Source organism: Zeugodacus cucurbitae, chromosome 6 (genome assembly GCF_028554725.1).
Source record: "Zeugodacus cucurbitae isolate PBARC_wt_2022May chromosome 6, idZeuCucr1.2, whole genome shotgun sequence".
NCBI classification, from domain to species: domain Eukaryota; kingdom Metazoa; phylum Arthropoda; class Insecta; order Diptera; family Tephritidae; genus Zeugodacus; species Zeugodacus cucurbitae.
This window is the reverse complement of record NC_071671.1, coordinates 73,298,295-73,325,441: the sequence shown is the minus strand read 5'-3', so window position 1 is coordinate 73,325,441 and position 27,147 is coordinate 73,298,295. Positions and strand designations below refer to the sequence as shown.

Genomic DNA, 27,147 nt, shown 5'->3' with positions numbered 1-27,147 from the left:
GAGAGAAAGACACGAACAGAGTTGTCGAACAAGAATTGCTCGTGTAAACGCAATGGGCGACAGGAAAAGAGAATCGCCCGAGAATTAGCAACAGGAGTTGACATGTCTGAAAGTGGTCTTACAAATGTCGCTTTGAAGCCAGCGTCTTGAACATTTTGAAAACGGCAGCGACATATCAAACAGCAATTTCATTGTTGCCGCACTAAAATCTTTTACTTCAATAAAATTTACATATTTAGTTTAAAGTGAAATTATTTGTGCAAAAAAATGTAAAAATTGGTCGATTTATTTGTTTAAATAATCGATTATTATTTTAAATGATATATCAAAGCTATTTTACGCTTCTGCTGTCAAAATAACGTCATACTTGGTAGAACTTTGAATAATTTTACATTTCACATATTAGTGGCAGCTCTACAGCGGTCATTGTCGTCGGCAAAATTAGAAACATTTCTAATTTGGCGACAGCGAAGACCCTTTTGTCGCGAAGTCGTGCTGCTGTCTAAAAAGCTGTGCCCATAAGAACGCTTGTATTTTAATATTTGGCAGATGTCGCTCGTCGCTTGTCGTCGTCTATATGTTCAGCACTTAATGGGCGAAATTACGATTCGATGATACGGTACGATAGAATTTTATGTATTTCGACGATCTAATCCTCTTTAGATTGGTAAGTTTTAGATTTAGTTGACATCGAATCCAACCCTGAGACATTTTTCTGCTTTCCACTTAGATGTAGGTACTTCGATATAGTTGCAAAAATTAATAAAATCGGTAAGAAATTTAGTACACTGTCTTTTGGTATTAAAAATTTATGAAATTTGTATATTTCCATCACTCTGATTGACTTTTTAGTGTAAGTATTACGGAAGTATATATATATGTACATATATTCCGGACCTTAAGAAAGGTATCTTATTGAAACGAATTGGACAGGCTAGCTATAGCATAAACTAATCGATGTTAAAAATGGACGAATTATGTTGACCATACTGTACCGGTAGTCTCCATAGTTAAAATATTGCATTGAGCAAGCAACATGACGTACTGCATACTCATGTGTGTATGTACATATGTAAATATCAGAGGTAAAAGACTCAAGTGATAATTTCTCCTTGTAGTATATTTTAAATTCAAATTACACATTTAACATTTATAATTTTACTCATTCAATTATATTGTTCTCCCTATTTTATAAATATTATTAATTTATTATAGTTAAAAAATACATACACATACATAAAAATACTTTTTAATATGTCTTTTGAAATAAAAATAGTATGTCTACCGTTCACATTGCATATATTTATTTATAATTATAGTCAAGTAAATTTATTTTATATATGCATTTTTATATGCTACATGCTTATATATTTCTACATACATACATATGTATGTATGTCTGTATGCAATAAAGCCTGTAAATTCAACAACAGAATCCATAACACGAATTACATTTGTTATATTCAACTATATCATACTTCAAAATATATTTATATTTATTATAGTTCCACTAGTTGTATATGCATGTATTTTCGATATTGATGAATACATCATATCATTTTTATTTTTATTTGTTTATTAAGTTGGCGGTTAATGGTCTACAAACCAATCTCTCGCATAGCACTGCGAAAACATGAATTCTTCATACATTCTTTTGGTCCAAGTTGTTGGGTTACAGTGCCGCGCAATATCATCAATATAGAACGAGCCGACGCTTGACAATCATTGTTGTCACCACAAATGGAATCGGCCTCAGCCAAATATTGATAATCACAAGCCATTTGTGAAGTTCCCTAAAATAATATATGTTAACAATGTCTGATTTAAATATTGGTTTTTTACTGATACTTACACATAAATAACAGATTTGATATACTCCACAAATGGGCAAGAGCTCTTGATTGGTATCCACACTTAGAAATTCCACACCACTACAACGCTCTACCATTGATTTAATTAAAGGACACTGATTCGAGCCAATTATGTAGTTTTTATTGCCCAAATATGCGTCATTTAACGTTTCATAAAGTCCAACGCTAACATCCTCGTCTGCTTCCTTGAAGTTGTTGGGTAACTCCGGATAACGTACGTAGCTATTCAATTTCTTCTTGCGTTTTTTTACATTTTCCGAATTATCGCGACTTTTTATGTCGATATTTTCGATGGTGGAATAGGCTCGACTGTTGCCCATCATTGTTTTCGTGTTAATTTCCTTTGTTATGTCATTGGCCGAGGATAGACTGTTTAATACGAACGTATATTCTATTGTCTTTAGACTGAATATTTTTATTTGAATTTACCTATTATTCTCTAAATCTTGTTCTGTCGCTTGTTCCTTCTTGACTGATAATCTCTTTTCTATTCCATTTTCACTACCATCGTCCGGCTCGATTACATTGCGCAGTAAATGATTATCAGCTTCAACATATTTTCTCAATTTTTCTAAAGCACGACGCATTTTTTCCAAACTGTATGCTGTAGCTAAACGTGAAAGCACATGGTCCTTCAAACGCCTTATTTCATCAGGATTTGCTATACCTATAACAACAAATTTATATAATGATATTTATAAAATATATTGCCTTCTTCTACACAGTTTACCTTCATGAGCTCCGGTATATTTTATGGTCTCATCAATGATGAAATCTTCAATCGATTGTAATTTTCTATCCATACTTTTTATTTCTTCTCTATTTAAATCACGGCTTTTCTTTTCCTGTTCATTTTTAGCAGTTTCCTCTTCACTAGAAAACAATACAAAATAAGTGATAAACTACATACTAATGATATTTGTTATAATTCCAGCTTTAGACACTTAACGCCAAAGAATGGTGGATATTACGACTTAATTTTAGGAAAATAGGAATGGAAGGCAAATAAAATAATGTTACAAGTTTACAAATGCAAAGATTTTCCTCTTCTAAATATCACTTTAAATTTTCAATTAATATTTATTTATATAAATATATTTTAATGCTAATTTTTGTTGTTTATTGTTAATATATTTTATATATGTTCGGACTTCGAATTTTGTAAAATATCAAAGTTTGCAGTATCTAAAAACGTACATATGAATATGCAAATATAAAAATGATTGTAATTGTAAATTGCAGCTATGAACGGCTGATCTTAATTAAATATTGTATTACTAATTCTGTTCTATATGAACCTACCCCTTGGTCTTTCTTGTTTTGTCGTTTGGTAGTGTTTTGTAACATATTAATGACCAACTTTTTCGACGTCATTTAGTGACCGGGTATCCGGGTACCCACGGATTAAATACAGTTGATCTCCTTTTTGTACGGTTAACTGGGACAGTAAATTACACGTGTAAAAAAAAATAATTTTTTTATATAAAACTCGCTATTGGGACCAATTTAAGTAAAAAATCGTACAAAAAATAGAAAGGGTGTAAAAAAGATCTTATTTTACATGAAAATCGATCTATTCGTACAGGGAATTTACAATGTTTTTGTTGTTATAGACTTTTCTGGTATTATATGTATGTACATATTACTGTTAGAAGGAACGAACAACAACTATTATGGGAATGGTAAAAAATAATACATTTCAAAGTTTCGTCTATAATCGTTGTGTCTTCTTTTTTCTTACTTCTTCATATAGCTTCATTTATTTGTTTACGTATTGAAATTGTTGCAACCTTTTCACTGGCTTTCGAATCTATAATTTGTATTTTTTAGTTTAAATCTAATTTAAAATTTATTAAATTCTATTAACAGAATTGGATTTATGACGTATTGACGTATGGAATTTTGATTTTATTGCAAACAAGTAAGGAAGGGCTAAGTTCGGGTGTAACCGAACATTTTATACTCTCGCAATTTATTTATTAGACTTTATTTATATTATGTAATAACAAATTTACCCACATATTCGTCATATATATTTTATAAAGTCCATTGAAAGTTGGAAACCATAATATTATACTAGAAGCACCGAGATCCTCGTGTTCGATATATGGGGCCTTAAAAACCTATGGTCCGATTTCGGCAATTTTTAGAATGGGGCTGCCACACTATAAACATAGTATTTGTGCAAAGTTCTGCACTGATATCTTCACTAGTGCTTACTTTATATATTGTAATGTAAACGATTCAGATCCACTTCAAAGTTCTGGTATATAGGAAGTAGGCGTGGTTGTGAACCGATTTGGTCTATTTTCAACATATCATTGAGATGTAAGTAAACTATTACAAACCAAGTTTCTTTGAAATCGGTCGAGTAGTTCCTGAGATATGGTTTTTGACCCATAAGTGGGCGACGCCACGCCCATTTTCCATTTTGTAAAAAAATCTGAGTGCAGCTTCCATCTGCCATTTCTTATGTGAAATTTAGTGTTTCTGCCGTTTTTCGTTAGCGAATTAACCCACTTTTAGTAATTTTCAACCTAACCTTTGTATGGGAGGTGGGCGTGGTTATTATCCGATTTCTTTCATTTTTGGACTGTATAAGGAAACGGCTAAAATAAACGACTGCAGAAAGTTTGGTTTATATAGGTTTATTGGTTTGCGAGTTATATACTCAACTTATCGCTTGCACGGACAGACGGACGGACAGACATCCGGATTTCAAATCCACTCGTCATCCTGATCATTTATGTATATATAACTCCATATCTAACTCTTATAATTCTTGGTGACACAAACAACCGTGAGGTGAACAAAACTATTATACTCTGTGCAACAGGTTGCGAGAGTATAAAAAGTATACAATTAAAATAAAAAATCCGTGTAAAAAAAATAAAACCGTGTACAAATGGTAACTGGGAAGTGTTCAAAAACACCGTGTAAAAAAAACCGTGTAAAAAGGAGATCAACTGTATTGTAATTTTTGTGAGTTGTTGCCAAATAAATAAGCAGTTTTAAAATGTAAAATCCTGAGCACTTGATGAGCCCATTTTTCTAGGTATATTTCGAGTTTTAGCAAGATCAAGAAGTGTTTTACAAGCAAATGTTGAGAAGTGCACATCGACGTAATACAGAAATGTTGTCAATAAGCAAAATGTTCAAAAAGTGTTAACTTATGAGATTATGTCTACCAAATCTTTCGACACACCAAGGGCGAAAGAGTATTAAAGCAATTGGAAAATCCCTACCGAGAAATGGTCTGGTTGTTAAATATTTGTTATCGTGGAATCTTAACGTTGTTGACATAGTAAAAAAGATTAACACTATATAAAATAAATACACTTACAATTAGCTAGCTTTCGAGTTGAATAACAACGATCCGAGAGCTTAAGGTGAAATATTATTTTGTTTTTCGTACTAAAACATTGTGGTGGGCACCCGGATACACGGTTATTAACATATAGATTATAAAAATGGGAAATTAAAATTTCTTTAATCTTACTTTGGACTCTTAGTATCCTTCTTTTTGCGATCTATCCCAAAGTATGTTGACCAATCAATGGATTTTTTTTGTCTTAGATTGTCTGTGCGTTGTGACGGAAAATTTTCATCCCTAAGAAATTTCTTTACGATGTTTAAATCTCGCTTTTTCTTACGTTTTTCCAAGTCTTCTTCTTCGAATTCTATGATTAAATTAAAGTAAATAATGTTAAATTTTTTTAAATTATTAGTTTAAGATTTAAAATTTGGAAAGACTCTACCTTCTTCGTCTTCCTCTTCACCTTCTTCATCTTCTCGCTCTTCAGATTCAGTGCTTCCCTCTTCTTCGTCATGACTTTCATGAGAACCGTGATGATCGCTTCGTTTTCGGTGCTTATGTTCCTTCTGTATATGGGGAATATGAAGGCTGTGTTCGTTTAACAATACATCAATATTTTTATCAGTATTTGTGACATTTTGTTTATTGGACGGACCCTTCAATAGTGTGGCATTTTCGAAAGTTGGCGCTAAAGCTGTAAAGCCATGAAAAGAAGTTTGTGTTTGTTCATCAGTAGAACGTTTTCTCTTTTCGTCACTTGTTGAAGACGAAGAAGACCCAAACAACTCGCTCAACTCTTGAGTCACCTTTTCATCGGTTTTTCCCAAATTCATATTTCCGCTGTACAAAGTTTTAGTTGATCGTTTCGCGACTGGAAAACGTTTTTTACGTTCTGAATAGGGTAACCAAGGCAGTACCGGATATGAGCGTTTCTTTTGCATTAGCATATAGAAGGGAGGCATTCTCATGCGTTTTTTTTCTTCGAACTCACTATCTTCAATATCATTCTCCTGTTGTTGATATTGCTCCAATAGATTACGCAAAGTTTCTTTAAAGTGGTCTTCTCGTTCAAATTCCTGGGCATCTTCGATTTCACGCAAGAACTCTTTTGTTAATTCAGAATGCTCAGGAACTGTAACGCTTGTAGGAGCTTTTTGAATTTCACGTTCTCGAAATATCGAAGTGGGTTGAAAGTCTGAAACGTTTTAATGCAATCATTGAATATTTCTTCTATGCGAGTGTACACATATATAAATAAGTATATGATGATATGAAAAGATATACATATTATTAATACTATTCTCCTAATATCTTTTATTCGAAATCAAAGAGCGACAAAATATAATTTTTTTGTCCCTAGTAAACTGAACTCTAATTTAAACTTTCTTTTTCGAATTAAAATTTTAGTAGTATAAAAAAATAAAAAAATAGAGTGAACTGATTATCCGATTTTACAACATACCGGACAAATTGTATATGTATCAAATAAAGAAGGAAATTGATTTTGACTTAAAAACATTGGGCTTACCATTTTTGCTATCACGCTCTCTAAAGTATGATAAACGTGCCTTTTCATTGGGCTCTAAGGAAATCTGGTTATTACCGTCAAATTCGTAATCATCGAACGGACCGAGGCCAAAACTGTCAGGATCGTTATTGGAATTTTCATGTTTCAAATAATTGGCGAGAATCTTATTCAATTTGTGCCTATTGAGAATTTTGATGTTATTGAGAGGAGAAAGAGAATCTGTAAAAAGGAAATATCATGCTCCAATACGATATAAATAAAACAAGTAGGGAAAGGCTAAGTTCGGGTGCAACCGAATATTTTATACTCTCGCAATTTATTGATGTAATTTTATTAAGATGACACACAATTTGACCCATAAAGTCCAATATAATGACGAAAATCGTCATATATAGTACATAAGAGCTAAGGTAATTCCTAAACAGATTTCACTCATTTTCACCACCAAGGACATATCCAAGACTATACGCTCACTTAATTTCGCTAAGATATTTCACATATTTACCGATATATACAGAATAAAGCCCACCGTATTTTTGAAAAACCTATAATTATGTATATATTTAAATTTTGTAAAGAGACTCACTATTAGAAGAAAAAGTATTTGTGTAAAGTTTTATTACGCTATTTTCACTGGTTCCTAAATTGAGTTGTAATGGGAGATGGGAAGTAGGCGTGGTTGTGAACCGATTTCGCCCATATTCCGTCCGTATCATCAGGGTGTTAAGAATTTCATTGAAAACACTTAGTATGGGGCGGGTCACGCCCTCTTTCCAAAAAAAATTGCATCTAAATATGCTTCTCCCTAATGCGATTCTTTGTACCAAATTTTACTTTCATAACTTTTTTATGTCTTAGTTATGATACTTTATGGGCTTTCGATATGGGTAGATTGTGGCAATTAAAAGCATCTTTTCTCTTATTGGAGAGGCATCATACGTACTTAATTTCATTGCATTTCCGATGTTCTATGTTTAACGTACTCACCAAATTTTATTATTATTACCATTAATATCCGATATACATATGTACATATATGGATAATAATAATTCTCTCACAGATTATATATATCAGATTCTCCAGAATTTGAGATTTCCCAACAATATAAAATAGTTTTTCGCCTAATATAATGGGATACGTTACTCACAATTCTTGTAAAATAATTCAGTAAAAAACACTTAAATGAAAAAAAGTATATACAGTGGAACTTCTCTAACTCGAATCACCATAATCCTTCGCATAAAGTTTTATGTACATACGTTAAAACATGTATTCTATAATTTTGTTTGTTTGTTTGTCTGTATCCCATGCCTTTGTTACATGGTTTATGCAATCTATAAGTGTAATATCATATTATGTATTATGCCCTGGTTCGAATTATGGAAGGAAATTTTTATGAAATTTTACTTCTATTGCAAATTCAATACTTCGAGTTATGGAAGGAAATTTGTATAAACTTACCATCATTCCAGTAATCTTGTTCGGTACCAGTGTTGAAAGCACCATTAAAGTAGTATGATTGTGAAGGTGGTGCATTTAGTGGATATTTTGCAACATCCCGATGATGTAACTCGTCCACAGCTCCCTGCAGGGAATAAGGTGACCGTTGAAGCAATGAACCAATTGCCGCACAAAATAGTTGTATTAAAATAATGAAAGAGGGAGCAAGATTCATATTGATAACGATTCTTGGATTAATTGGGCACTCCTTGCTGAGACCTTACAAAGATTCGTCGAATACCTGCTATTAGAGAATGGTATATCAAATGTAAATTAACAGCTAAAAATGTACAAATTTAATGTATTACTGTTTTAATTTTAAACGTATAGCGTAGTATATATATATTTAGCTTTGCATAGTCATTCGGAAAAGTCAAAAACCAGCTGGTATGATGAATGAGGATTGTATCCTGCGACTAACAGAAGGTTTCAAGACCGGAGCACATTCCTGCGGCACACCCAGAGGTGATATAGTGGTTGAGTATACTGAGTTTGTGAAGGGAACCCTTCTCCAGCCTGTTGAATGGCAGTGAAAAGGCAACACCAGGAGATGGCGAACCCGATTCCCCAATTTACGACAATGGAACCGATATTCCATTGCTCGACCATGTAGAAATTCGAATAGGAATTACCCGCTTGAAAAACAACAAAGCGGCGGGGGCCGGCCGATTAGGAACATAATAGTATGTCTTTACATATATGTACATTGATGTATGCATGTATGTTTACATATATTTCTATTATATCCGTATTAAAAGGACTTTTAGATATTTAATATATATTAGATCATATGCATGTGGGTTGCCGCATTCCTTAATTCAATATTTTATTATACTCGTACTAATCTCTACTTCCACACCAGCCAGCACGTTTGACGTTAGACAGGAATCTCACTAATTAAATTCTTTATGGAGAGGCTTGTGAAAAATGTACATGTAAGTATGGTTCGTGTATATTTCATATTATTATTTGTGCGTAAATATATACATATATTTGACATTACTGTTGGTAAAAGAACATCGTTTCTTTTTATCTCAAATTTTTTATTAGTAAATAAAAATTAACAGTAGCTCATGCAAAAAAAATGTACAAAACTATTGTTTTATATCGATGTGCTTTTCATTATCAAACGATTATGCATTAAAAAATTAAATATTTAAAAAATGATAGAATAAGGAATGAATAAAGTATATTGTAGTGCGATTTTCATCATAATCGCACACTTATGATTTCGAATGATATGTTTCACATTTAACTTGCAATTAACAAATTATAAGAATAAAATTTTTGCTGCATTTTGTATGCTGGAATCTTTAGAATTATAGACCACTACCTCTGCTGTCGTTTTGTAATGTCATGAAAATCTCAGTACATCCCAAACCATAATGTACCTTAAAATACAGCGGAAAGCCATTGACAATGTCTACATGAGATACCATTATATTCAACAGTACATATTAATGCGCAAATACAACGGTATGATTCTTAATCATTTTTGTATATTGTAGTATTCCATATATAAGAATATACATATATTTTATATTATGGGAATACGTGGTCGCAATAAAAACGCTATATGCAATAAATACGCTAATTTTTATTAAAGGGAAATTACTTTTAGAATTTTATATAATACAGAATTGCAAACTTCTAAACAGCCCAAGGCAATTTTACATTCAACATATATTACTCTATATACTTATAAAATGTTCGACCTTTATATCTATGATAAATCTTCTTTATTAATAACCGGAAAATGTTGCAATAAAAAATATACATATGTATACACAAGCGCATGTATTTGCATTTTTTCGTTTCTTTTTATCTCAAATTTTTTATTAGTAAATAAAAATTAACAGTAGCTCATGCAAAAAAAATGTACAAAACTATTGTTTTATATCGATGTGCTTTTCATTATCAAACGATTATGCATTAAAAAATTAAATATTTAAAAAATGATAGAATAAGGAATGAATAAAGTATATTGTAGTGCGATTTTCATCATAATCGCACACTTATGATTTCGAATGATATGTTTCACATTTAACTTGCAATTAACAAATTATAAGAATAAAATTTTTGCTGCATTTTGTATGCTGGAATCTTTAGAATTATAGACCACTACCTCTGCTGTCGTTTTGTAATGTCATGAAAATCTCAGTACATCCCAAACCATAATGTACCTTAAAATACAGCGGAAAGCCATTGACAATGTCTACATGAGATACCATTATATTCAACAGTACATATTAATGCGCAAATACAACGGTATGATTCTTAATCATTTTTGTATATTGTAGTATTCCATATATAAGAATATACATATATTTTATATTATGGGAATACGTGGTCGCAATAAAAACGCTATATGCAATAAATACGCTAATTTTTATTAAAGGGAAATTACTTTTAGAATTTTATATAATACAGAATTGCAAACTTCTAAACAGCCCAAGGCAATTTTACATTCAACATATATTACTCTATATACTTATAAAATGTTCGACCTTTATATCTATGATAAATCTTCTTTATTAATAACCGGAAAATGTTGCAATAAAAAATATACATATGTATACACAAGCGCATGTATTTGCATTTTTTCCCATTAGCCACAGATAGTATTACATACATATGTATGTACATTTGTAGGTATTGCGTACAATTTATCAATAGTTTTATCTGTACATAGCATGCATGTATGAATATATTAGGACACTTAGACTCTCTAAAGATATGCATAACTACACATATATGTACATATAGACATATCTAAAGATATTCAAGTAATTTACGCTCGTAAAAGAGAACAATATTTCACCAAACGTAACAATTGAACATTTTTCACTTCTTTTGCTGCCAAATATTCGTACAGTAGATGGTCAATATTTTCGTTATACATATACATATGCTATATAGTAGTCAGTACATACCGAAAGTATTAATCCTTCGTAAATTTTGCACTTTCAAAAAATAAATAAAATATTACTCAGTCATTTACTCACCACAATACAAAATTAATTAATTAATAGGTAATTTTATCACTCTAAATAGTATTTTTCTACTTAATCAGAAATTATTGTATACGTCAGCAGACACAATTAGTCAATATCCTTACTGTTCACATTCTAAAGTGGTGTTCGTGTTCGTTGTTACCGTAATTTATAGCAAGTACATATGAACCTGGATATGTACTTCTAATTCGTACTCGTATGGAGCACTCGTGAAAGCTCATTCGTTCGAGGGCGCACTTCGTTCTATCAGTGCCTTTTTACATCGACAATAATATCAGCTGTTAATGATAAATAATTTGATTCATAATATCAAGGAACTTAGATATGTTATGATAATGACGATTACCCTTAAAGTAATTCAGCGTAATAACTTAAATTAACGGTATAGTTACAGAAATACGACTTCTTTTATTATACTAAGTGTTGAGTGTCGATTTTAATAATTCTTTTTTTATTTATACCATGACTTTTTGCCAAAATGTTACATTTTCGAATATGAAATTCAAAAATTGTTGAAATCGCTTTCTGCTTGGCATTTTAATCATTTATTATAATTGAATTTGACAAAAAAAAATTAATTAGCTATTAGTGTATTAAGAGATATTTCGATTACTACGCCATTTATGAGACATATGTACATACATACATACGTATTTTTGTCTGAATATTTTAACAATTCTAAAGATTTTCTAACATTATTCGCAGTGTTCTTCAATTGTAACTTATAGCTTGCGCAGTTACATCAAAGTTGTTCAAAATAACACAATGCAACAAGTCGATATAACCTTGCTCTTGCTTCAGAACTAAGGATAGGCTTTGCACACGAGTATACCTATAATATAAAAGTGTGTACATCTAATAACCATCTAAAATTTTGAATTTCTAGTCACACTAGTCAGACGAACAGTTTACGATAAATAAAAGCTCGGGCGAAGAAATCAGTTAGTATTTTTATCGTTTTCCCGGAGCTACGTATCTGTCCTGCGCAATAGCCAGTCGAATGTATTTATAAATGTATGTATATTTATACAAAACATATGTAATTATGTGTATATACATACAAGTAATCGTGCTTTTAGAGTACGAAAACTATTTTCTCTTTATATTTTCAGAGGCACCTGTTACATGTTAAATTTACTATCAGAAACGTATGTATGTATATGCAATATATATACTTAAAATATTTGATTATTTATGTATTTAGTAAATAATGTTATTTTGAATATAATTAATATTTATATTGGAACACATGCGTTATACTTTAAATTTAATTGCATAAATATGAATAAAGTTACTTGCTCCGTATCATCTATTATATTTTTCAATAATAGATAATTCATCAATTATATAAGAGTGATTTCGTGGGAATTATAGAATATTTTAAATTAGTCATGTGTGCATCTACACTCTAGCTTAACCCATTACCACTTTATAATAGAGATTGGGACATTATTTTTTCAATGGATGGCTTTAGTAATGTGAGATCGGGTACCGCTGGTGTTAGAATGGTAACAATTCGTAATAAATAAACTTATCAGACAGTTTTGTGAAACTATGAAATGTTCTTATGAATCTGATGCTGTATGAACCATTTTGGTTTCGGCGATTGTCGCTCTGGAAGGCCAATTTTCGGATAATTCCATAAAATAATAGAAATCGTCGAGGCCGGCCATCATGTAAGTACTGTTTAATTTTCCCAAGAACTAAATATTGCAAAAAAATGTTAGGTACCATTCAAATAAGTCTGGATACTAAAATAATCTCGATGTACAGTTGCCTCACGACACATGAAATTGGTCGTGATCGGAACGCAGTGCGCTAACTAATTTTCATACATTTTACTCTATAGCAGAATAAGCTAGAATCGAAGCTTAAAAGTTATTCCCATTTATTTATCATAAATATGTATAAAAATTGTATATAATGATTATGTTTAATAATAATTTAAACAGCCAAGAACAAATTCAAATGGGTGATAAAATGAATCGCAATGAAAACGTATTCATATATACGTATATATATACATTTATTGCTATGTGTACTTATGTACTTATTGCTTTATATTTTTATTAACCCGAAATAACTCCGATTATTGGCATCCTTTAAAATGGCGTTTCTCTCACTATGAAAATCACGTAAATGAATTGTTTCATGCTCCTTTAGATAGATAAGACCGCTCGTGTGACAAGTATGAATTTTATGTGGCATATTCGTTGGTACAGTATTCAAACATTGAAGAAAGGGCTTATGACCATGAAATATCACAAATCCATTCTGATCATGAGTATTGTTGTAACAAACCTGAGCGTACACGTAATAAAGGCCCGGTTCATATACTGTCAATACGCCACTTTCCACTTTGAAATACTTATCCACATCAATTTCATTCGACCAACTGGGATGACCAATATACATGTCGCCAGAGAATGCTGATAAATACAAATAAAAACAATAAATACTTTGATTAGTCTATTACCATTTATAACTCTACTTAACGGATTACTAGACTATCAATTATACAAAGATGAAATAATAAATGTCTACAACTTCAATAAATTGAATAAAGCTATCAAAGTAATAAATGTGAGACATTAATTTAAAATTTCAGAAATAATTTGAAATATTTGTAAAAGTATAAAAATCTAGATGAAGAATATAACCTCTACCAATAATTGGAATATTAATACGTAAAAACAGAAAAAGTGGTATTCGTATTTTCCTGATATTGACATACAGTCTTATATCATCATAACTACATTCGAATAATATTAAGAATGCGTTACAAAAATACTTACAATCAATTTTAATGCTGGCAAAGCGGTCTGGTATTTTGCGGTTTAAATGAAAGTGTGCGGCTGGAGTATTTACTACAGCTTCCATTTGACGGCCAGATTTAGCTGTAAATAAATAAATGTAGTTAAAAAAAACCTAAAGAACACGCTTTTAAATCATATCAAACAAAAATATGGGAAAAATAGAATGACATATATAAATATTTTTTGTTATTTATTTTTGTCAGCATAGTATATGCATTAACAATTATTTTTAATTTTTTAGTTTGATATGGTTTAAAAACGTGTTCTTTAGTTTTTTTAAACTATAAAATGCAAAAAAAAATTCATTTATTTGCATTTAGGTATAGAATTTTGTATGGCTAAAGCCCGGTTTCACAGTCCATACTTAAGTTGTGCCTAAATAAAATCTTAGCTAAGTATTGTTGCAAACTGAGTAGTCGTTTGCGTTTCACAGTCAATGCTTAATTTCTATAAAATTTTATTATGATATATGGCAACGTTATGGGCAACATATGTTTTACAAATGTCATTCATAAAAATATGTTTGAAATATTTAAATTATAACAGACAATACATAAATTTGCGAGGAAAATTATATCAAAAATTGATGAAAACAACAAAAGAACCCCAAATTTCAACACTAGCGAGTCGGAGCACCTATGGGAACTGAAGGAAAAGTATAAGCTGTTATTGAGTGCAAACGAACGGACACTTGCCCTACGCTACGAAAGATGTCGCTGAAAATTCAAAGCAAATTCAAAACAAAAATCAGCTGTTATTTAAACATTGCTTAAGCCTCCCATTTTCAGTGCTTAAGCATAACCTAAGTATGAACTGTAAAACACTATTTTCCTGTTTTATCTTAAGCACAACATAAGTATGGAATAAAGTTATAAATAAATGTCCATTTGTGGGTTAGATTTGGATAATCCATGTTTTTCCCATGGGCAATTACATGTTGCATGCTCACGTGTGGGAAAACCATCAAATCTATTTGTGTTAGCTCTAGACAGGTTAACCAAAAATATTGTGCACCAATTAGTGCTAAGTTAAATTAAAATGTTTATAATTCAAAAAATAAATACTGCTATTAAAAATTAAGAATTATCTATCCTAAGATTATAAAATTAAATGTTACATGTTATCAACTAACAATTTTGTAATTAACTTATTTGTTAAAAACTTGAATATAAAATCAAAAATTAACTATTTTATGAAAATTTGTGCTTATTATCAACTCTACGAAAATTTTCATCAATAATTTTAAAAATTTTGACCTCAAGTTCAAATCTTAATCCCGTGGATTTTTATACCAGATATATACTAAGGTTTCCGTCTTTATTCATAAATAATAATTTCACTGTAGTGAATAGTTTACTACAACACAGCAAATCTAAAAGTGAGGAAATGTTCATTCTGAGAATTCGAATGATTCAAACCGATTTATCGTTTAAGTTCAAAATTTTACAGTTTCATATGTACATACATAGGTATGTATGTGTCATGTTAGCGTGTTGGAGAGCCATCTTCTTTATTTGTTTACACGCTACACAACAAAACAAAGAACGAACTTCGCTAAAAATATTTAAATTGATCAGAGACGTTATTCCCTGAATATATTAACATTCATTTCATATCATTCATATTAACAATGGCCTTGAACAGAGTTCAAAAAGCGTTTTAACTATTTCAAATAAAAATTGGACGGGGCGAAGTTCGCCGGGTCAGCTAGTATAATATAAAAATGAATTGTTGTTCGTTAGTCTCGCAAAAATTCGAGAACGGCCAACTGATCTGGCTAATTTTAGTCTTGAAATATTAGTGGAAGGCCAGAAAAAGATTAGAGAGTGAGTAAATATGGAAAAATTGCGAGTAAGATAATAATATGTATGTGATTGGCGTTGCAACCGTTTAGCCGGTTATAGCCGAATCGACGATAGTGCGCCACCTCTCTCTCTCCTTCGCAGTTCGGCGCCAGTTGGAGATCCCAAGTGTAACCAGGTCGCTCTCCACCTGGTCCCTCCAACGGAGTGGAGGTCTTCCCCTTCCTCGGCTTCCTCCGGCGGGTACTGCATCGAACACTTGAACATAATAAGAGAATTTTATTTTGAAAATTTTGAATTTTGAAGGTTGTCATTGTTGCTTTGTTAAAATATTTTTGTTATTGTTCAATTGTATAAGGTTGTGTCGATAGCCCAAAACAATTTGTAACAAATAAGGAAGGGCTAAGTTCGGGTCCAACCGAATTTTTTATACTCTCGCAATTTATTGATGTAATTTTATTAAGATAACACACAATTTGACCTATATATTCAGCATAAAGTCCAATAGAAAATCAGCATATATAGTATATGAGGGCTGATGTAATTCCAGAACCAATTTCACTCATTTTCACCACCAAGGTTAACGGGAATAGGGGCACCTGTTAGTAGGCAAACAAACGCCACATTCGGCCTTGAAATTACTCATAAAATGCAAATGAACGAAACACCAGTCGGCAAAATCGCCAAAAATAGCGCAATAACGAAGATTTTCCAAATATTCAATAAGTCGCTGCGCAGGACTTTAAAAGATCTTGATTGTCGATGAACGTTTTTGGTGGAGCCAGGATTCTGTTAGTAGGTGATTTACGCCAGGCTCTTCCAATTATTCCTGGATCAACTGTTACTGACGGGCTAATCGCATGCCTAAAATCTTTTAATTTGTGGCGACACATAAAAAATTGCCAAATTAACAACTAATATATGAGTGTTTTTGCAACAATATCAAATTGCGATTGTAGAAGCATTTGGAAATGGTAGCGTCGCAGTTGACACCTCGATGGATTAATAACATTTCCAAGAGATTTCTGTCACTTCATTGACTCGAAAGAGAAGTTTTCCTGACATGGAACCTCAATATGATAACCAAAAATGACTGATTGAATGACACATATGGTAAAAAAAACAAAAATATCGATGATCTTAATGCGACAATTTAGAATTTCGGTCCAGGAGAGTTGACACAGCTACAAACCAGGATGACGTAGTAAATTATCCCAAAATATTTAAAATTGTCTATACTATCACCACTCACTTTGCAATTAAAAGTAGTGTGAGTTGTCATCATGCTGCGTAACATAAATCGACCTCGACAGCTTCTTTCATCTCAGCTTCTTTGCAGAATATGGTCAGAAGATTGGAATCTCACTGTGCTCTGCCCAATCCATAAAAAGGGAGATTCCCCAATCTGTGCCAATTACCGTGGGATAAGCCTTCTAAATATCGCCTATAAGGTTCTATCGAGCGTATTGTGTGAAAGACTAAAGCCCACCGTCAATAAACTGATTGGACCTTATCAGTGTGGCTTTAGACCTGGAAAATCCACAACTGACCAGATATTCACCATGCGCCAAATCTTGGAGAAGATCTGTGAATAGAGGATCGACACACACACCATATTTTTGTCGATTTTAAAGATGCTTTCGACAGCACGAAAAGGAGCTGCCTTTACGCCGCGATGTCTGAATTTGGTATCCCCGAAAAACTAATACGGCTGTGTAAGTTGACATTGAGCAACACCAAAAGCTCCGTCATGATTGGGAAGGACCTCTCCGAGCCGTTCGATACCAAACGAGGTTTCAGACAAGGTGACTCACTATCGTCTGACTTCTTTAACTTGATGCTGGAAAAAATTATAGGAGCTGCAGAAATAAATAGAGAAGGTACAATCTGCTATAAGAGTGTACAGCTGCTGGCTGCTGGATGATATTGTTTGTGCTGCTTTTTCGCGCATGGATAAGGAAGCGAAGTTAATGGGTCTGGAGATGAATGAGGATAAGACGAAATATATCCTGTCATCAAGCAAACAGTCGGCGCATTCGCGTCTTGACTCCCACGTCACTGTTGACAGTCATAACTTCGAAGTCGTAGATAATTTCGTATACCCGGGAACCAATATCAACAACAACAACAATGTCAGACACGAAATCCAGCGCAAAATCCCTCTTGCCAACAGGTGCTACTTTGGACTGGGTAGGCAATTAAAAAGAATGTCCTCTCTCGGCGAACCAAAATCAAACTCTACAAGTCGCTTATCATTCCCGTCCTGCTTTATGGTGCAGAAGCTTGGACGATGTCAACATCAGATGAGACGACACTTGGAGTTTTTGAGTGGAAAATTTTGCCCAAGATTTATGGTCCTCAGAACGTTGGCAACGGAATCGACGAAAACACTCCAGCTCTGAAAGTGTTCGGTGCGGTACCCGCCGGAGGAAGCCGAGGAAGGGGAAGGCCTCCACTCCGTTGGAGGGACCAGGTGGAGAGCGACCTGGTTACACTTGGAATCTCCAACAGGCGCCGAACTGCGAAGGAAAGAGAGCTCTCATCGATTCGACTATAACCAGCTAAACGGTTCAACATGTTATCACAAATTTTTGTTGTGTTTGTCATTGCATTTTAAATTCCCCGTTATATACATATGTATACACAGCTTTTCTATAAAAGTATACTTTGTTTAAGGATATGTATTTGTGTTTAATTACTTTTAAGCGCATCTTTTTGCTGAGTTGCTATCGGAAATATTGACCAAAATAAACGGTATAGAATCAATTTGAAAGTTATCTTATCAACTATATTGATGCTAGGAAAAATATACTAGGGCAATTCAGAATCTTGTGCATTTGAATTAGCAAAATTGTACAATTGCTAATATTTCCCATCAACTGTGAACGTCCTTTTGCGGCTTCTTTGTTTGTAAACCATTAATTCACAGGTGATTTGTGAAAGAGAACATTGTTTATAAATAAAAGTTTCACATTTTTAATTTAAACGTGCCGAACAAAAGTTTTAGGGAAAATTAGCTGAATACAGTATATTTTAAATTAATTTTTCGTTCCATTTCCAATGTTGCACACAATATAATGATGTTCTAGTATTGCTTATTTGCAAAGGTGTAGCACGTGCATCCCTGTAGATTCTGTTACTGTAAAAGCAAAAATATGTTCGCTTTTTTTCAATTGTAAGGACGCAAGACCATTTGCAACAGACTGTGAATAACCGTACTGTATTTACCTTTGATAAATGCCTCGGAACTTGTTTATTTTGTAGAAAGTCCAAAAAAATATCGACAATGCTTAAACTAATTCTCTCAGTATCGGCACCAAAATATAGCTATATAAGGAAATATATTCACATATCTTTTTTGGATATAGCATATATTGACCAATGATGAATTTTGAAATGCATATACATACATATGTATTGTTATTAGGAAAATATGCCCACGTAATTTCTCTAACATTACATTAGATTACAGTAACTGATTTTTTTAGTGCAAAGGCAGCCCCGAGAACACTGAGGATATCACATTCGGTATCTGGAGCCTTGAAAAGTTATGATCAGATTTCTACAGTTTTCAGGTGTTACAAACAACCTTTAGGTGAACAAAACCATTATGCTTTGTGCAACATATTGCAAGAATATTATAATAGATTGGAAAACTTACCTTTCTTCAGAATCGAATTTTTAATCCTTCGTTGGTTCGTTCCCCTCCTATGAGATTGCTTTGGGGTTTTATCTTCATTTGGTAAAATATTTTGTTCATTTTTAACGTCTGTTAATTCCTTATGTGAAAGCCTGTAAGTGGATATATATGTATATATTACGCCTTTTAAATACTTAATTTTTTAAGTGTTGGAAGAAAATAATGCGAGCAATAATCAACTTGACGTCATAATTACGTCACTATTACTTGTATATTTATAATTCTGCAAAAAAATTGTACAATGAATTGTACAATGAAATATATTGGGTATTGAGCGTAAATTTTATTAGTCCACTTGAATAACCAATATCGTTATATATAGGATTGCCCCGTAACCAAACTATGGAATATCTAAGATTCTTCTTCTTTACTGGTGTAGATACCGCTTACGCGAATATAAGTTAAACAAGTTAAGAACTGCGAATCATTTGTTTTTTTTTTCATTTCGCTGTTTGACGCAATTGGTAATACCAAGTGTAGCCAAGTCCTGATTCGCTGAACTATGTCAATGTCGCCGTATATCTCGTAAAACTCATCGTTCCATCGAGTGCTAAATATAAGGCCACAAAACATCCCTCTCGAAAAATTGTAATACAAAATTATACGTTCACATAATTTGACTAAAATATCCTACATCTATTACCGATATAATATATACATATAAAGCCAACAGGAACTTTAAAACTCTTTATAATAGATATATGTATGTATATATATATATATATATATATATTTGGCGTAGGAACCGCTTTAAGCGATTATAGCCGAATCCACCAGAGCGCGCCACTCATTCCTCCTTTTTGCTTTTTGGCGCCAACTGGAAACACCAAGTGAAGCCAGGTCACTTTGCACTTGGTCTTTCCACCGGAGTGGAGGTCGTCCTCTTCCGCGGCTTCCTCCAGCGGGTACTGCATCGAATACTTTCAGAGCTGGAGTGTTTTCTTCCATCCGTACAACATGACCTAGCCAGCGTAGCCGCTGTCTTTTTATTCGCTGAACTATGTCAATGTCGTCGTATAAATCGTACAGCTCATCGTTACATTGTCTGCGGTATTCGCCGTTGCCAATGTTTAGAGGACCATAAATCTTGCGCAAAACCTTTCTCTCGAAAACCCCAAGAGTCGTCTCATCGGATGTTGTCATCGTCCACGCTTCAGTGCCATACATCAGGACGGGAATAATGAGCGACTTATAGAGTTTGATTTTGGTTCGTCGAGAGAGGACTTTACTTTTCAATTGCCTACTCAGTCCAAAGTAGCACCTGTTGGCAAGAGTGATTCTGCGTTGGATTTCAAGGCTGACATTGTTGGTGTTGTTAATGCTGGTTCCCAGATAAACGAAATTATCTACAACTTCAAAGTTATGACTGTCAACAGTGACGTGGGAGCCAAGACGCGAGTGCGCTGACTGTTTGTTTGATGACAGGAGATATTTCGTCTTGTCCTCATTCACCACCTGACACCAGATATCAATATCATCGGCATACGCCAGGAGCTGTACACTCTTGTAGAAGATTGTACCCTCTCTATTTAGTTCTGCAGCTCGTATTATTTTTCCAGCAATAGATTGAAGAAGTCGCACGATAGTGAGTCACCCTGTCTGAAGCCTCGTTTGGTATCGAACGGCTCGGAGAGGTCCTTCCCGATCCTGACGGAGCTTTTGGTGTTGCTCAACGTCAGCTTACATAGCCGTATTAGTTTTGCAGGGATACCAAATTCAGACATCGCGGCATAAAGGCAGCTCCTTTTCGTGCTATCGAAGGCAGCTTTAAAATCGATAAAAAGATGGTGAGTATCGATTCTTCTCTCTCGGGTCTTTTCCAAGATTTGGCGCATGGTGAATATCTGGTCCATTGTGGATTTTCCAGGTCTAAAGCCACGCTGATAAGGTCCAATCAGTTCGTTGACGGTGGGCTTTAGTCTTTCACACAATACGCTCGACAAAACCTTATATGCGATATTGAGGAGACTTATACCACGGTAGTTGGCGCAGATTGTGGGGTCTCCCTTCTTATGGATTGGGCAGAGCACACTAAGATTCCAATCGTCAGGCATGCTTTCTTCCGACCATATTCTACAAAGAAGCTGATGCATGCACCTTATCAGTTCTTCGCCGCCGTATTTGTATAGCTCGGCCGGTAATCCATCGGCCCCCGCCGCTTTGTTGTTCTTCAAGCGGGTAATTGCTATTCGAATTTCTTCATGGTCGGGTAATGGAACCATCCATCTCCTGGTGTTGTACTTTCCTGGTGTTGTACTTTCACTGCCATTGAGCAGGTCGGAGAAGTGTTCCCTCCATAATCCCAGTGTGCTCTGGACATCCGTTACCAGATTACCTTCTCGGTCCCTACATGATAATGCTCCGGACTTGAAACCTTCTGATAATCGCCTCATCTTTTCATAAAATTTTCGAGCATTACCCATGTCGGCCAGCTTTTCAAGCTTTTCATACTCATGCATTTCGGCCTCTTTCTTTTTACGTCTGCAAATGCGTCTCGCTTACCTCTTCAGTTCTCGATATCTATCCCAACCCGAACATGTTGTGGTCGATCGCAACGTTGCGAGGTAGGCAGTCTGTTTTCTCTCCACTGCGGAACGACAATTCTCATCGTACCAACTGGTTTTTTGGCGTTGCCGGAGACCAATTGTTTCGGCTGCAGCGGTATGCAATGAGTTTGAGATGCCGTTCCACAGCTCCCTTATATCGAGATGCTGATGAGTGCTCTCAGAGATCAGGAGTGCAAGTCGAGTAGAAAATCGTTCGGCTGTCGGTTGTGATTGCAGCTTTTCGACGTCGAACCTTCCTTGTGTTTGTTGACGGGCGTTCTTTGCTGCACAGAGGCGAGTGCGTATCTTTGCTGCTACTAGATAATGGTCCGAGTCAATGTTTGGTCCTCGGAGCGTACGCACGTCTAAAACACTGGAGACATGTCTTCCGTCTATCACAACGTGATCGATTTGATTGCGCGTGTTTCGATCAGGGGACAGCCACGTTGCTTGATGAATTTTTTTATGCTGGAATCTGGTACTACAGACAACCATATTTCGGGCCCCAGCGAAGTCGATCAGCCTTAGGCCGTTTGGCGATGTTTCATCATGGAGGCTGAATTTCCCGACTGTTGTGCCAAACACACCTTCTTTACCCACCCTGGCGTTAAAATCGCCAAGCACGATTTTGACATCGTGGCGGGTGCAGCGCTCATAGGTGCGTTCTAGGCGCTCATAGAAAGCATCTTTGGTCACATCGTCCTTCTCTTCCGTTGGGGCGTGGGCGCAAATCAGCGATATGTTGAAGAACCTCGCTTTGATGCGGATTGTGGCAAGACGTTCATCCACCGGGGTGAATGCCAGGACTCGGCGACGTAGTCTCTCTCCCACCACAAATCCAACACCGAATTTGCGCTCCTTTATATGGCCGCTGTAGTAGATGTCACAAGGGCCCACCTTCTTCCGTCCTTGTCCCGTCCATCGCACTTCTTGGATGGCGGTGATGTCAGCCTTTAGTTGTATGAGGACATCAACCAGCTGGGCAGAGGCACCTTCCCAATTAAGAGTCCGGACATTCCAGGTGCATGCCCTCAAATCATGATCCTTAGTACGTTTGCAGGGGTCGTCATCAAAAGGGGGGAGTGAATGGCAATCAGAAACTTTCCTCACTTGCGTGAACTTCTACATATGACCCCATCCCCCCTTCTATATATGACCCCATCCCCCTATGTATGTACTTGAGTATTAACCCGATTATATCTATTTTTACCAACAGGACACATTATTATTACGAAAACAGTAAGGAAGGGCTAAGTTCGGGTGTAACCGAGAATTTTATACTCTCGATATATTTATGTAATTTTATTAAGGTAAAATACAATTTTTTCCATATATTCGGCATATGAGGGCTGAGATAATTCATGGACCGATTTCCCTATTTTTCACCACCAAGGTACACTATAACTAACTCGCATATTTACCGATATATAAGGAATTTCACCATTTCTAGTACATAGACTCACTATTAGAAGAAAAAGAATCCCACTGAATTACATTAAAATATCTGAGAGATTTACCGATATTTTCGGTGAAAAATTACCCTTAGGCACTGAGTTCTGCATGTTCGATAACCAGGCTCTTGAAAAGCTATAGTCCGATTTTGACAATTTTTCCACAAGTGAAGACGATTTTGGGGCGAGGCCACGCCCACTTTTCACAGAAAATTATTCTCAAATTTGCCCCTTCCTAGTGTGATCCTCCTTACCAAATTTTAGTTTTATAACTTTATTTCATCACTATAATCCACAAAAAAACTTCGAGTTAGAGAGACTTCGAGTTATAGAAAACATAAAATTTTTCAAAAAACTGTAAAATATAGTTTGGTACCCAGTTTTACTTATTGACAAACAGTTTTATGTACATACGTTAGATCGTATATTCTGTAATTTTGTTTGTTGCAGTTTGCTATTGTTTTGCTCTTGACGTCTGTATACCTTTGTTATATGAATTATGCAATCCATAAGTGTAATATCATATTTTTTTCGCCTTCTTACGATGTAGAGAGGCCCTTTTAAAATTCTGCCTCGTTAGTACAATTTTAAATTTTTAAACTAATTATAACTTATCGTAATATGAAATCTAGTCTCAGTAGCCAAGGCAACTACACTGGCGACTATTCGCCAGTAGCCTTACAGAATTGGGGTGTAAGTCAAAAACTCAAAAGTGGACTTATTGAAAGCAACATGGTCATATGTAAAATCAGTACCATTTACAGTGGCAATAAAAATCGATTACATGTACCTACCTAAGTATCACCATTTTCTTTGGATGATTTAAGTATTCTAAATGTTCTTCGCCAGCACTTTCTCTTACCCCCGCACTTTTACGTTTCTCGTTGTCTTGGTTAAATAAGTCTGATTCAATGGCACGAGGATTTCGCGCACTGGAAGTACAAATGAAAACTTTTTATTTGCAATCTGTATAAGCGAAAATAAATTGATTACCTTGTATTCTTTTTCCGTGAGGTGTTGAATTTGGAAAAATCGTTGTACAAATCGCCATAATCTGATATTTCCATTAAATTATGATTATTTACGTTTCCATTTCCTTTAGAATCGTCCTTAATAATATCACTTATAGTGGGCAATTCGTTTCTAAACTCAGTATAATCAAGTTCCTTTTCGTAATCATCATCACCCACGGTATATTGAATATGTCTTCCAATTAACTTTATTCTGCCGGTGTCCGATATATTTGGTTGATCAATAAACACGGGATCGTTCTATATTGTATAAGTAAGAGCACAAAGCGGTCAAACTAAGAATTAAATTTATTTCAAGCTAAAGTCATCATACTAATTATGAGTTTGAATTGAGTTTAATTTGAGAAGAAGCTCAAAAATTATGGAGGTAAGATAACCTTTGATCATATTATTAATAAGATCCTATTTATCTGTAATAGGAGAAACATTGAGGACTCGATAACTATTACATCCCTGATCTTGGACTAGGGTTTATAGGAACCACTCTTTCCCTGACAATATGTACGGATAGTTTTGAAATGTGACTATATACTTTTAGAGGGGTGATCGAGTGTCGATTTAAAAAAACCGATCATTCGGATTCCACTTCCTTACTAGTTTATTTTTCTTTAATTTAATACTTTATTCATATAAGAATATTTACCTCATTTTCAAAATCGCTCACTTCGTCCAAATTCATCAGTCCCATTCGTGTCTGCATATTCAACATTATTCTCGTCAAATGTTGAACTTTCGTTTCAATTTGAGTAATACGCCGAAAGTGAGCATACTGAAAAACATGTATTTGTATATACATATATGTACATATATATAAATGAACGTTTTTTATACTTATTTTTGTATGCTTAAGAAACCAAATGTTTAATTATATTTAAAAGGGTCGTTTTACAGAGGAAGTTTTAATTTAATTTAAAAGAAGGTATGTATACTAATTCTATCATCTAACCTAAGTTATAGTATGATTGACGGAATTGGTCTTTATACACTCAATTAATTAATGTACTCACCATAAATCCGAACAAACATACAAATAAGATCACAGCCAATGTGCTGAAAATAATACTCTTAAGATTTATGCCGGGTTGACAATGTGATGCCGTGCTCAAGCGTATTGTAGTAACGCTATCCACTCGGGGTGACGTTGATAGAAAGGGCTTAAGCGTTTCCATTGTCATAATAGCAATAATGGTATATACAAATGCTGACCAACAATACTCTTATTTCACAGGAAAAGTTCATTTACATATGTATATATTATTAAGAGATTATTAACACTTACAACCCACAACTATTTTAATATAGCAACTATTATTTTATAGTTTGGTATTAAATTTATCTACATATGTATGTATTTCCATAATACAATAATAATAATAAAAAAGCTGAACCAGGATTCACGTTCTGGATTTATGTGTCTTATCAAAATCTTTAGCTTGACACGATTCTTGTATCACCAAAGTTATCAATCTCTGACATATAACTTGTGAGTCTCCGTATGCACAATCTTGTTGTAAATGTATGCAAGTACATACATATGTACATATGTAGGTATGAATGTATCAGCGTATGATGAGATCGGCAAAAGACTATTACGAACACAAATATTTCGGGCTATTCGTTCTATTTAATTGGCAGATGTTTAACACTCTGGAATTATTATTCATATTTCACTTGTATGTATTTATATGTTATTGGAACGACGACGTCCGCACGGCTAAATATTTTCCATAGAACTGAATGGAATCTCTTCATCACATTTACTTCCTACATAAAGAAATATAAGTACATTCATACATGCATATTTAGATAGGCCTCTGTTTATGTATTCACATGAACTCTGCAGCATAAAATAATCAGTAATAGTGCTGCAATTTATAACTAGAATTTTAATAAATTTGTAGAAGTCAGAAAAGTCAGAAAGAATTATAGAATGTGACTTCTGCATTTTAATACAATTACATATATCAAAAATACACATATTTTAATATGTTATTTCAATCACTTGATTGCAAACATTCCATAAGTTAATGTATTATTAGGTTGCTAAATAAAAAGTTAGCTGATAAGATGGACTTGAGGTTCATATTAGTTGTAAAGTAATTTATGACTAGTTGATTTCTCTGCGGGGTAACTAATCATATTCATTCATATTTATCTATAAAATAGACTTTTTGTATGCTATCACTCCAAAGGGAGCATACTAGTTGTAAAGTAATTTATGACTAGTTGATTTCTCTGCGGGGTAACTAATCATGCTCATACATATTTATCTATAAAATAGACTTTTTGTACGCTATCACTCCAAAGGGAGCGTCGTGTTTGCTCACAATTCTACAGATTTATACAGAATACATATCGGTTTATGCACGTTCATATTTAGTAAACACAATTGATTGCTAAAAACATTAGCTTCTTTAGCGTACTTCTCATTTCTATACTCTCGCAACATGTGACACAAGTGTATAATACTTTTGTTCCAATAACGATTATTTCTAACACCCTATACTTTGATATTAAGATAGATAGAGAGTTTAATACATACATACATAAGTAAATACATACATATATCCA

The 27,147-nt window shown here is 33.9% G+C and overlaps 2 protein-coding genes across 7 annotated transcripts; both read right to left on the bottom strand.

The window, feature by feature from the left end:
* Positions 1-1,099: 1,099 nt before the first annotated feature.
* On the bottom strand, positions 1,100-13,659 carry LOC105221456 (nucleolin). Of its 6 annotated transcripts, none has more exons than XM_054234208.1 (9): positions 13,532-13,659; positions 8,178-8,460; positions 6,716-6,934; positions 5,630-6,382; positions 5,371-5,551; positions 2,602-2,744; positions 2,301-2,538; positions 1,853-2,240; positions 1,100-1,793 (listed from the first exon to the last, which is right to left on the bottom strand). In XM_054234208.1, exons 2-9 carry the CDS (start codon positions 8,389-8,391, stop codon positions 1,599-1,601), a joined length of 2,331 nt encoding a protein of 776 aa, XP_054090183.1. In that variant the 5' UTR covers positions 8,392-8,460; positions 13,532-13,659; the 3' UTR covers positions 1,100-1,598. The 6 variants fall into 6 exon arrangements, with proteins under 6 accessions (XP_054090183.1, XP_054090184.1, XP_011196772.1 ...); XM_054234209.1 differs by having other exon boundaries at positions 8,178-8,457; XM_011198470.3 differs by lacking the exon at positions 13,532-13,659 and adding an exon at positions 11,150-12,358.
* Positions 13,102-26,314, bottom strand: LOC105221508 (protein eiger). Its single transcript, XM_054234235.1, has 8 exons — positions 26,174-26,314; positions 25,584-25,864; positions 25,220-25,345; positions 24,539-24,816; positions 24,340-24,477; positions 19,510-19,640; positions 14,026-14,127; positions 13,102-13,659 (listed from the first exon to the last, which is right to left on the bottom strand). The coding sequence occupies exons 2-8, from the start codon at positions 25,749-25,751 to the stop codon at positions 13,289-13,291; spliced, it is 1,314 nt and encodes a 437-aa protein (XP_054090210.1). The 5' UTR covers positions 25,752-25,864; positions 26,174-26,314; the 3' UTR covers positions 13,102-13,288.
* Between the last annotated feature and the right edge of the window lie 833 nt (positions 26,315-27,147).

Coding starts and splice junctions, on each gene's coding strand:
- LOC105221456 (XM_054234208.1), bottom strand. CDS start 8,391: ATGAATCTTGCTCCCTCTTTCATTATTTTAATACAACTATTTTGTGCG. Junction 5,552..5,629: donor TGAAGAGGAAGACGAAGAAG/GTAGAGTCTTTC, acceptor ATTTAATCATAG/AATTCGAAGAAGAAGACTTG. Junction 2,539..2,601: donor ATATACCGGAGCTCATGAAG/GTAAACTGTGTA, acceptor TTGTTGTTATAG/GTATAGCAAATCCTGATGAA.
- LOC105221508 (XM_054234235.1), bottom strand. CDS start 25,751: ATGACAATGGAAACGCTTAAGCCCTTTCTATCAACGTCACCCCGAGTG. Junction 24,817..25,219: donor TGAGCGATTTTGAAAATGAG/GTAAATATTCTT, acceptor TATACAATATAG/AACGATCCCGTGTTTATTGA. Junction 13,660..14,025: donor TGCCAGCATTAAAATTGATT/GTAAGTATTTTT, acceptor TGTATTTATCAG/CATTCTCTGGCGACATGTAT.